The sequence below is a fragment of the Hylobates moloch genome, unplaced genomic scaffold, assembly GCF_009828535.3.
Source record: "Hylobates moloch isolate HMO894 unplaced genomic scaffold, HMol_V3 SCAFFOLD_11, whole genome shotgun sequence".
Lineage (NCBI taxonomy): Eukaryota > Metazoa > Chordata > Mammalia > Primates > Hylobatidae > Hylobates > Hylobates moloch.
Window position 1 is genome coordinate 20,702,272 of NW_026652286.1, and position 12,581 is coordinate 20,714,852.

A 12,581-nucleotide genomic window follows, 5' to 3' on the forward strand; every position below is an offset into this window, starting at 1 on the left:
TTATTGGATAGAGTAGAACTTAAACATTTTTATTTAATTTGCTAAGCCGGAAATTAGGCAAATCAATAGTATGTATGAATGTAAACATCAACAAATTCTTAAAATTGGCAAATCAATAGTATGTATGAATGTAAACATCAACAAATTCTTAAAATGTTTTTTTTTTTCCCTACAGGGTTAGCCCACAGCTATTCCATGGATGGGCACATTTGGAAGTTTGGTTCTAAAATCTAAAAGAAGAAATTTAAGTGTGCTGAAGATAACTGCAACTCCCAACCTAATGCTGTGTAGTTCTATGTTCTGCCATCTTGAAGCGAAGTAGAACCAGAAGTGAGAGGTAATGGTTTTTGAATCAATTGTCCTCTTTTTTAGTGTCTGGCAAATCTGCTGATATATAGGCACTAGCAAAACTGGCAGGCTAAATTTATCCCTTATGTGTACATTTGGTAAATGTGAAGCCAGTGTAGAAAGTATTCCAACTTTACTTTTGGAAATTGAAACGCTTTGGAATTTTCTAAATGTATGAATTCTAAACTTGTAGCCCAACTGCCAATGTTATAAAACTTATTCCTGGGCTGCAAAAAAACAAAACAAAACAAAAACCAAAAAACCACACACACAAAAACACAAAAAAGCCTAGCTTGTAGAAATGGAGCTCGTCATTCACTAAGGAAAGCCCGTTTTATTTTGTTTTCCTTGTTTAAAAAGTAATAAATTTACTTTAGTATAACTACAAAAAATTATTTTTCGAAGAGCAAAGAAGATAGAATATTTTCCTTAATTCTCAATGTAGCAACTAAACTAAAAAGGTATAAAAAGCGAATGGACTGTAATAATTATTTCTGGAAATATATTTGCTTTAGTTCTCAAAAATATCCTCAAACTTTGCCAAGGCTTTTTAAATATTTTAAGATACCAGCTTTTCAAGGTTCCGTCTAGCGCTAACATTGTCTTATGAAGTTGTTAAGTAATAAGAAGATAATTTTTGAAGAATATAATTGATATACCTCTTACTCAAGCATTTAAAAAAGTAATAGATGTAGTAGTATCCAGGCTTTTAAAAATTTTTATTTAATACATCTAGTAAAATAGACTTATTTTTAATATTTATATCTGAACATGTGGTATGTGTTTTCTAGCTGGATGTATGGATGGAGTTTAGAAAAGGAAAGAGGAAGATAAGTTTATCTGGAGCTTACAAATGAAGCCCAAAACTAGGCAGATTTTGTGGGAGCAACCTGCAGATTAGTGGCACCTGCGAAAAGCACAGGGCACTGCAGTGTGCTTCCCAGGTTCTGAGTCTCCCCTGGTAGGTTTACAGTCAGAACAAGGGCAGCCCCATCTTGCATAGGTACATTAGACTCTTTAGATGTTATGCCTGATTTTACCAAGTGCGGTGCAGAAACTGAGAATAATAGATTACATATAATTCAGAAAAGAATAAGACACATTGAAAGACATCAATATGGCACAGAGGAAAAATGAAGCAAGGTACACATTCATAAACGGACATGCATTTGAGAGAGTTGTATTCACTTAATCAAAACCCCAAAGATATTTCTCTGAAAGTCAATAGGTCCCTTTGCAAAAATTGTACCAGTGAGAAAATTATGGCAATGAAAGAGATCTGATCTAACCCACCTCCTCCATCTTGCCTTTCCCTTAATCATTCCTGGGCTTAGGCTAAGCTGTCTTTGAGAGATATTTAATTTATAGTTTTAAATGGGAATAGGCCTTCCCCAAGAACTCAATGGCCTTTGCAAAACTAATGAAAGACCATCAGGTTAGGGGAAAGAGAGGAGCCTGATTCTGCTAAGGCATAGAAACAGATTGTCAGCCATTCCTGCAGGTAGCAGCACTATTGTATATGGGCCTTTGAGATGTTTTTTTCGGGTTTTTTTTTTTTTTTTTCCTGTCTGACACCTATGGCTCCACTGGACCCCATGGGTCTACCTGGACCCACCAATCCTGCCCCTGTGGTCCCACCCAGAAACGATTTAGCCCACAGGAGGACAGCTTTGACCCCCTATGATTTTATCTCTGCCCCAACCAATCAGCAGCAAGCCTAGCCACTGCCACTCCTTTCCCCAAAATGCCTTGGAAAAACTCCTAACCTATGAGCATTGGATAGATTGATCTGAGTACTAACTCCATCTGCCCCATGGCATGGCTGGCCTCATGTCTATTAAACTCCTTTTTTACTGTAAAACCATGGTCTCTTTGAGCAGCAGGCAGGAAGAACCCCTCAGGCAGTTATAATAAAGTCATGCATTTGAGATAGCTATATTCATTTCACAGAAACCCCAGAGATATTTCTCTGCAAGTCAATAGGTCCATTTTGCATATGACAGGCAAAGCAGAACAAAGACATGCTTCTTAAACCTATAAATCCTGTGAGCTATTCTCCCACCTGTGTATCTGAGTTATGAGTTTGGGTGACCTTAGGGAAGAAACCTTTATTAGTCTCTCTTGGGAATGAAATGCATTTCAGAAGATGATGTGGTGGCTTAATTGCTCTAAGGCAGCTGTTTTGACAGGGCTGTTTGGAAGCCATTCTGACCTGGCAGCCCTGATACTGTTGGGACATCCTAACGCAGCTTGAAAAAAAACAACAACCCACCAAGTCTTGCTAGTTCTTTTTATAATTACCAAATAATAGTGAAACAATACACTCACCCCATCCCTGATTTGCATTGCAGGCTCCCTCCTCTGAAGATTCAAGAATGGATGTAGCAAGGCTTAGAGATGGGGGCAAAATATCACATGGGCGAGGCATATTTATTTTGTACATTACTTGAATTAAGAAAAACACACAAGATTTTTGCTTTACGACAAGACTTTGTAAAAATGGCCTCTGCACCAAACCAAATCTGGTTTTTGCACTATCATAAAATCTCCATCTTCAAGTAAATATATGGTTCTCTGCAAGAAAGGAAGAACTCTCTACTTTTTCTTGCCATGTACAAGACGAATAGATTTTAGAGGGTCCTAACAGTTACTGGTGAGTTTTCACTTCCTCTTATGGAATGCTCCTTTTGAAACAAAGAAGTGCGTTATAGCTATAAACTGAAGGGCTGTAATCTGATTAAGTAGGTGGTAAAGACTGCCATGAGAGAGGCATAAAGAATTGTGGGGAAATATTCTTTTTTGTTTTTTGACTGTGCAGTGTACTCCATCCCCGGATTACTGAGAAAACTGAGCAGCCTGTCTCCACTGAAATAAAATATTTTCTTCAAGTTATAGCTTTTTAAATCTCAATATTCTATATGAAATATTATTAAAGTTAGAGATTAATACAAAAATACTTCAGTACCAATTCAAAGAGATAAATCAATCATTTGCATTCTGATATTGAGGATTAATAAAAAGAACAAATATTTAGCTTCATATGTATATCATACTATATGGTGATTTTTTTTTCCATTTTGGTCCTGCCAGTTATATGTTGGGAATGTTGCATCTCAAAGTTAGTGACAAAAATGAGTGTATAATTATGTCAAAATTTCACATGAGAGCTAAATTATAATTAGTACATAAAAACCTTGTCTCTAATATGATTTAAAGTCTTTCATTTTCACCCATATGTTTGGAAACATGTACCTGCTGGGCTTCAAGTCTTAGGATTTCAGTTAATAGAGACTAGAGAATATGGCCAGCAACTTTCTGTCCTACAGGTCATACATGTTCCTTTTGAATACAGATTCTACACCCTCCTCCATCCTTCCTGCCTCTCAAAATTTCTTTGTCTTTTACAGGACTATTTCTAGGTCATGTTATGGTTACCCTGACCCCAGTCACTCCCTCTGCTGGTCCATCCAAACTCAGAGCCATGATCAAGGCCCTTCTACAACACAGATCTGATTACTTCACTCTCTTTTGTGGGGTAAATATAAGCCAAGAGCCAAGCAGGTGCACTGTGGAGGAGGGGAGAATGCAAGAAGAAAAAAAGAAAGCCCGCCGGGCGCGGTGGCTCACGCCTGCAATCCCAGCACTTTGGGAGGCCAAGGTGGGTGGATCACGAGGTCAAGAGATCAAGACCATCCTGGCCAACATGGTGAAACCCCATCTCTACTAAAAATACAAAAATTAGCTGGGCAGGGTGCCTGTAGTCCCTGCAGTGCCTGTAGCTACTCGGGAGGCTGAGGCAGGAGAATCACTTGAACCCGGGGGCAGAGGTTTCAGTGAGCCGAGATTGCACCACTGCACTCCAGCCTGGTGACAGAGGAAGTCTCCATCTCAAAAAAAAAAAAAAAAAAAAAAAAAAAAAAAAAGGCCTAGGAGACATGTACAAACTTGTAGGCATTTGAGAAATTATGTTCATTTGATTAAAATCAGAAAGACACAACTCGGAAAATGTAAAATACAGATGAAAAAATGAAAGCAATCATCTTCTTAAACTTTTATAAAAAGATTTTAAACTCATTCCTCTGGCTTTAAAAGAAGAACATCAGTCTGGAGAAGCTAATGGGATGGCATATCTGAGCCCTTGTTGGGAAAACTCTTAATTGCCTACAGGTTTAGGACCAAGCAGGGCATATAAGCCACTTCATGGTTTGGCACCTTCCTTCTTCTCTGTTGCCTAACAATTTTAACTTCACCAATATTAAACTAATTGCAGTTTTCTAAACCTATCCTACTATTTTACCCTTTGATGATTTTCTACCTGCCTTTTTCTTTGTTGAGAATTTCCTTACTTTCTATCTATCTTTGCCTGACAAACTGATTGATTCTCCAAAATGCAGCTCAAGTATTACCTCATTTCTGAGAATCATTCCTTCATCCCTTCAAGTTCCTTTCTCTGTGTCATCATTAACTTTCTATGTGTGGTTTTAATGTACTTCAAGTAATGTCTTATACTTATTTTCTCTTGGCTATTGTTCCCTTTCAGACTTGATAAGTCTTCAAAGAGAGAATCTATGTCTTTCAAAAAAATCTTGATATTTCCTTACAGAGGTCCTGGCACAAAATAGATACCCAATATATGTGCAACTGAATAGAAATTTATGAGGGAGTGATTATTATCTGTGTCTTCCTTTCAGCTATGACTGTGTCCCATGACAAAAGTTTTTTGGATGATAATCATTTGTCTTGTCATTTCTGAGTTCAACAGCGAGTGCCGGGGGAAGATCAAGGAAAAATTGTCTGCATCTTGATTCCAGATTTTAAAAGCTCTGTAACCCTCACTCCAAGAGTTGTGCTTGCAGAAGAGAAAACATTACCGCTGGGACTAAAAAACAAAATCCTTTCACAAATGTAACTGAGTTTGTTTGCATGCTCTGGAATATAAATGTTTGAAAATCTGCAATGGCAATGAAATAAGGTATCAAATTCTACAGGCAAAAAGCCATAGAACCAATATTCCAAAAATGGCTCATTAATTTCTTTTTTTACCCACCAACTGCACAGCTTGAGAATGTATTTTAAAAATCTGATCTTGTTTTAAACTATTAAAATATTTTCCAGTGTCTAAATAGCAGCCAGTTCTTATATTATTCATGATTGCAGCCTGTCATTGTGACCAGTTTTTTCCACTACTTAATTGAGTGTAGTATCATTTCCATTTTGCTACTGCCCGATAGTACTGAAAAATGTAAGCTATAAAACTGCACTCCTCAAGAAATATTAATGGAGGAGGATGTCCATATCCTTTTACAATGCTTAAAAGCTTAAGCTGTAATAATAAAAAGTTGGCATGTGTTTCCTGAAAAAATCAAAAGAAGAACTTGAAGGAAATGAAAGTAAAATCCAATAGGATTATAAAATTAGAACAGAGTTAAGGAAAAATATTTTGAGTACCAGAAGAAATCTAAAATAAATAAAAAAATAATAATACATTTGTGATACTGTGATGTGACCCAGACAATCGGTACTAAATTATGTAATTGGAGACTCCTTGAAGAATCTAGCAATGCACTCATTGGAGGAAGGCAATAAAAACATCTTTCCCTGGATACCCATCTGGATTTAACCAGCTAGATAAAGGGAAAAATGAACTGGTAGTTTAGAGAGAAAGCACTAGGACAAAACCTTGTCAGCCATCAGAATGGTGAGACTAAGGAAATGGAGGAACCAAATTCTTGACATGGCTGGTCTATGCTTAAAGAGGAAGGGGACAGTATCATACTCTATTATTGATAACCAGAAGAAATGGTGAAGCTATTTGGTTCAAGTTGATTAGTAACATCTTCATACCTAGTAAAGTGTCATAAGTCTCATTTAAAGCCATGGAGAGTTACCACACATGTTTAAGAATTTCAGATTTGAAAGGAGTTAAGGTAAAATCTCTCTCTTGGTATATGGCTAAGAATTTCCAGGAGAGGTGTTACAAAACTCAACAAGGCTGGTATATTAGTCTGTTCTTGCATTGCTATAAATAAATGAGACTGCATAATTCATAAAGAAAAGAGATTTAATTGGCTCACTGTTCTACAGGCTTTATAGGAAGCATGGTGCTGACATCTGCTTGGCTTTTGGGGAGGCTTCAGGAGACTTAAAATCATGATGGAAGCTGAAGGGAGGAGCAGGCAGGTCACATGGAAAAAGCAGGAGAAGCAGATAGAGGGATGTGTTGCTACACACCTTAAAACAACCAGATCTTCAAAGAACTCATTTGCTATTGTGAGGATAGTACCAACAGGACGGTGCTAAACCATTCATGAGAAATCATCCCTTGTGATCCAATCACCTCCCACCAGGCCCCACCTCCAACATTGGAGATTGTAGTTCAACATGAGATTTGGGTGGAACATACAAACCATATCATTTTGCCTCTGGCCCCCCAAATCTCATTTACTTCTCACATTGCAAAATATAATCATGCCTTCCCAGTAGTCCCTGAAAGTCTTAACTCATTCTAGCATTAACTCAAAAGTCCGAAGTCCAAAGTTTCATCTAAGACAGGGTAAGTCTCTGTCACCCATAAGCCTGTAAAATTAAAGACAATTTATGTACTTCCAAGATATAATGGGGTTATAAGCATTGGGTAATCATTCTCATTACAAAAGGGAGAAATCAGCCAAAAGAAAGGGAAGTACAGGGCCCATGCAAGTCTAAAACCCAACAGGGCAGTCATTAAATCTTAAGGCTCCAAAATTATCTCCTTTGACTCCGTGTCTTGCCTCTAGGACACAATGGTACAAGGGATGGGTTCCCAATGCCTTGGGCAGCTCTGCCCCTATGGCTTTGCAAAGTTCAGCTCCAGAGGCTGCTGTCACAGGTTGTTGAGTGCCTGTGGCTTTTCCATGCTGAGTATGCATGCTGGCGGTGGATCTACCATTATGGAGTCTGCAGGACAGTGGCCTTCTTCCCACAGCTCCATTAGGCAGTGCCCCAGTGGGGACTCTAAGTGGAGCCTCCAACCCATTTTCCCTCTGCACTGCCCTAGTAGATGTTCTTTGTGAGGGCTCTGACCCTGCAGCAGGCTTCTGCTTGGGCACCCAGTCTTTCTTATATTTGCTATTACTTTTAATGGCAAAAACCACAATTACTTTTGCACCAACATAATACATCCTCTGAAATCTAGGCAGAGCACATCAAGCCTCATTAATTCTTGCACTCTGTGTGGCCACAGGCTTAAAGCCACATGGAAGCCACCAAGGCTTACAGTAGCTTATGCCCTCTGGAACTATGGCCAAACCTGTACCTGGGCCCCTTAAAGCGGAGGCTGGAGCCGGAGCAGCTGGGATGTGGCAGCTGCATCCCGAGGCTACACACAGGTCAGTGGAGCCCTTGGCCTGGGAAAGCATTCTTCCTTTCTAGGCCTCTGGGTCTGTGATGGGAGAGGCTGCTGTGCAAGTCTGTGAAAGGCCTTCGAAGCCTTTTTCTTGTTGTCTTGGCTATTAGCACTTGGCTTCTTCTTATATACAAATATCTCTAATAAGTGGTTGATCCACAGTCTGCTTGACTTCCTCTCCAAAAATAGCTTTTTCTTTCTCTGCCTAGACATGAATAGGTTGCAAAACTTTCAAACTTTTACACTCTGCTTTCCTTTTAAATATTAAAGTTCCAACTTATTTGTTTGCTCCTGTATATGAACATAGGCTGTTAGAAGCAGTCATGTTACTTCTTAAACACTTACTTTGCTGCTTAGAAATTTATTTCACCAGATACCCTAGGTCATCACTCTCAATTTCAAACTTCCACATATCCCTAGGGCATGGCCACAATCCAGCCAAGCTCTTTTGCTAAGGCATAGCATATGTGACCTTTGCTTCAGTTCCCAATAAGATCCTCATTTCCATCTGATACCTCATCAGCTAGCCATTCACTGTCCATATCACCATCAGCATTTTGGTCACAACCATCTAACCAGTCTCTACAAAGTTCCAAACTTACCGTGTCTTCTTCTGAGCTCTCCAAACTCTTCCAACATTTGCCTGTTACCCAGTTCCAAAGCTGCTTCTAAATTTTAGATATCTTTATAGCAATGCCCCACTTCTCAGGACCAATTTTCTGTATTAGTTTGTTCTTGCCTCACTATAAGGAAATACCTGAGACTGGGTAATTTATAAAGAAAAGAAGTTAAATTGGCTCATGGTTTTGCAGACTATACAGGAAGCATGGCACGACATCTGCTCAACTTCTGGAGAGGCTTCAGGAACTTACAATCATGATGGAAGGTGAAGGGGGAGCAGGCAGGTCATATGAGGAGAGCAGGAGCATGAGAGAGAGGGGAGTGCTACACACTTTTAAATGACCAGATCTTGCAAGAACTATTTTTCAGTTTGTCTTTGATTCACATAGTTTCATGTAATAAATCTTCAAAATAGTCAGGGAATGAATTGTAAACACCCCTTACTCCTTACCAGTTCCTCTGCTTGAGTTCTATTACTGTGTATCTCCTAAAATTTACATTTAAAAATATTTCCGCCTGTTTTAAGTATTTATTTTGCTTCTTTGCTCAGCAATAAAGTTGTCTTTATCCACTGAATCCACCTTTGCAGTTTTTCTGAACATTGTTCTGTTCATGGAAACCTACATAAATTCTTCCTAGACAAATGTGGCTTTGCATGCATGTGTGTGTACATGCACCCACACAGACAAATTGTCCCACACTCACAGGCATATGCAGTGCTATGCGTACCATTTCATGGGTTCATCAATCCCATAATTCCATCTATGAATACCAGGTTAGGAATTCTTGCTGTGTTGATTTGTGTTGTTCTGGCCTTAGACAAAATTGTTATGAAGGGCCAGTCTGCCTCTAGTTCATCCTGCTTCTTTGTAGTGAGCACTTACGGAGTGTCTGTGGTATGCTGTGCCAGGTTTTGCTTTAGATGACAAAGACTCAAGTTTGCTGGACTTATTTTGTTTCTTTCTCTATAGAATGTCTAGAATTACTCTATACTCCTTTTCATCTCTACCCAAATGATCTTTGTTGGTAAAACTTTAAACCCGCCACATAATTTACATGTCACATATTTTAATCAAAGCACAAAGGTTTGAATTTTCTGTGAGCAAATTTCTTATTAAAAATCCTTTACTGTAAGAGTTTAAAAAGACATTGAAGACTTTGGCAAAGTTACCTGGAAAAAACAATTCTCTTTGGAGCTTTGCTCTGGCCTGCTTGGAAAAGCATCTTTTCTTCAGCCAATCAGCCTGGAATTCACTGTAATGCTCATCGGGCCATGTGATGTACACCTTATAACACAAAAAGCAAATTTCACCTATGTGGATTTTATTTCCGTTCTCCTCTATTGCTCTGCTTTTGAATGCTCTTTAAGATAATCAGGGAATCCAATTATGCTTTGCTTAATTTTTTTTTTAGACGGAGTCTTGCTCTGTTGCCAGGCTGGAGTGCAGTGGCACAATCTCAGTTCACTGCAACCTCTGCCTCCCAGGTTCAAGTGATTCCCCTGCCTCGGCCTCCCAAGTAGCTGGGATTACAGGCACATGACACCACACCCGGCTAATTTTTTGTATTTTAGTAGAGACAGGGTTTCACCATGTTGGCTAAGAGAGTCTCAATCTCCTGACCTTGTGATCTGCCCGCCTCGGCCTCCCAAAGTGCTGGGATTACAGACGTGAGCCACCACGCCTGGCCAGCTTAATTTTTAAGACAGAGATTAAGCATATGCTTTTGGAAAACAAGGAAGCCAAAGTAATACATCTGAGGTCTGAGGCCCTTAAATAGCACTCAAGAACTAGAGCATGGACAGATCTACAGTTCTTGACCTACATCCTCTAAACCTGGGATCCCCAAACTTTCTGTGATAACTGAAGCTAGTTATCAATTAAGATTCCTGCCAAGAGTTTTAGAAATAGTAAAGATGCGGCTGGGTGTGGTGGCTCATGCCTGTAATCCCAGCATTTTGGGAGGCCAACGGGGGCAGATCACAAGGTCAGGAGTTTGAGACCAGCCTGGTTAACATGGTGAAACCCCGTCTTTACTAAAAATACAAAAATTAGCCAGGCATGGTGGCCCATACCTGTAATCCCAGCTACTTGGGAGGCTGAGGCAGGAGAATTGCTTGAACCCGGGAGGCAGAGGTTGCAATGAGCTGAGATCGCCCCACTGCATTCCAGCCTGGGCAACAGAGCAAGATTCCATCTCAAAAAAAAAAAAAAAAAAAAAGGAAAGTAATAGTAGTGATGATAAGGAGGACAACAGTAATAATAAAAATAACACTATTTTGAGTATTTATAACAAGTACTATAGACATAACACATTTAATCTTTACAACTCTAGGGGGGAGGTACTACTATTATTCTCATTTTTTTCAGGTGAGAAATGTTAAGAGTAAACAACATTTCTATCCAGCTAGCAAGCAGTGAAATCTGGGAGTAAAGTCCTCAAGTCGGAATGTGGACAAGAGCGTAATAAGAATCCTAAAAATTTGGAAGAAAGAAACATGGAATGGTGGCTGCCTCTGGTTTGTAGTTTTGAGAGCTGTGCTTTTGGGAATCCCAGAACAAGCCTTGTATCTCTACATACTAATTTGACTAAAAGACATTAGTCAATGCCATTTTTTTTTTTAGTGCTCACTGTATGCCAGGCACTGTTAAACATTTTTATCCGTATTATCCCAGTGAATCCTCACATTTCTATGAGCAAGTTCTTTTAGTATTCCTATTTTACAAATGAATAAACTGAGGCTCAGAAGCATTGCTTTTATTGTAGACAGTTTGTGTTTTTAAGGCTGCCACTCATTGAAAGAATGACAAGTAACACTGTAAATTTTATTAAAAATAGTAGTAGTAATGATAATAGTAATAATAATAGCTGAAGCTTCCTTTTACTGAATGTACTTAACTTGCACCAAGTACTATACAAACGTGGGTCCATAAGTGGTTATACATGTGTGACCAAAATAAAAAAGAGTTATCTAAATTATTGTTGACTAGCCCCATTATTGAACTTGGGAAAGAAGGGAGACATAATTTAGAGATAATTACCTTTTTTCTGTCAAATGTCAAGCCTTTAATTCCAATGTTCACATCAAGAGCTTCGACTAGAAGTTTCCGTGCTTTTGCAGAATCCAGGTAGCAATCAGAGCATGGGCAGTTGTCTCTCAGCCATACAGCTGGGTAGAGAGACTCTTCCTCATCATGCCAGAGGATCTGCATCAAACGAGCCCCGTCAAGTGCTTCTGCCTTTTGGATGGTACAAGCCATGTTTCCGGTCTTCAGGAGTAAATGCTGTCAGCTACCTGCTATGACAAATCAGTGTCAAAAGAAATCTCAGGAAGATAAGATCTAAACTTGGCCTCTGAGAGTGTGAACACTTCAAGTGGACTCTGGCCTCTGCACTATTCACTCAGCTGTCAGAGTCTGCGGTTTGACTTATTGACGCTGGGACCTTTGTTCTGGTGAGAGTATTTCACATACTGTAAGCAGAAACACAGTGACTAAAAGTAAATGGGATATAAGTGCTGAGTCAGGATCCAAATGAAAAGAATTCCTTGTTTTTCTCACAGAAAATTCAGATATTAAGTTTGGAACCAATGACATATGCACTTTAATAATTATGTTTGCATAAAAGCTCTGCAATGTTTAAAGAAGAAAAATGTTCCACAAATTGAAAGTGTAACAATCATTCCTGTCCTATTTTAACTGGTGCCCACTTGGACATGGCTTTTGAAAAAAAAAATGTTTTTATGATACTAAATTAGTAAACTTGTTTTTATGAAGAGAATATTAATGCTTATTATTTAAAGACCACTGTAATTCAGAATATTGCACTGTTTCTGTAACTCAGAATATTGCGCTGTTTCTGTTCTATCATTTGCTTTTTTACCTTTATAATAAATTTTCTTAATGAAATATAGAAGTCCTTAGGTTCTGCAAGAAACTTGCTTGGTTTGTTGAGATTTTTTGTTTTAATACATATCAATAGAGTGTGCCTTGTTACTTAATTCTGAACGTTTTTGGAGTACTTGTGTATACCTTCGTATTACTTGGGATTACATGACTTACTTTTTATTAAAAAATCCAGCAAATTTAAGGACATGGACTATTTACAGGAGAGGAAATTTAGTGAAACAGAGACCTCATGGTATTATGCTTGAGCACCTGTGTTGATCCTGATTCCATTAGTGACTATATATTTGACCTTCAGAAACCATGCCAATGCTCTACATTTT

The 12,581-nt window shown here is 38.7% G+C and overlaps 1 protein-coding gene across 8 annotated transcripts in view; it reads right to left on the reverse strand.

Moving 5' to 3' along the window:
- Window positions 1-12,581, reverse strand: part of BBOX1 (gamma-butyrobetaine hydroxylase 1) — a 480,949-nt gene that overhangs the window by 73,142 nt on the left and 395,226 nt on the right. For 5 of the 8 annotated variants that reach the window (XM_058446281.1, XM_058446282.1, XM_058446284.1 and 2 more), the window contains 2 exons: window positions 11,395-11,648; window positions 9,525-9,639 (listed from right to left, as the gene is read on the reverse strand). In XM_058446281.1, coding sequence (XP_058302264.1) covers window positions 9,525-9,639; window positions 11,395-11,613 — 334 coding nt within the window. In that variant the 5' untranslated portion in view covers window positions 11,614-11,648. Of the gene's footprint in view, window positions 1-9,524; window positions 9,640-11,394; window positions 11,652-12,581 lie in introns of all 8 variants that reach the window. The other 3 variants (XM_058446283.1, XM_058446279.1, XM_032166380.2) reach the window with 1 other exon arrangement.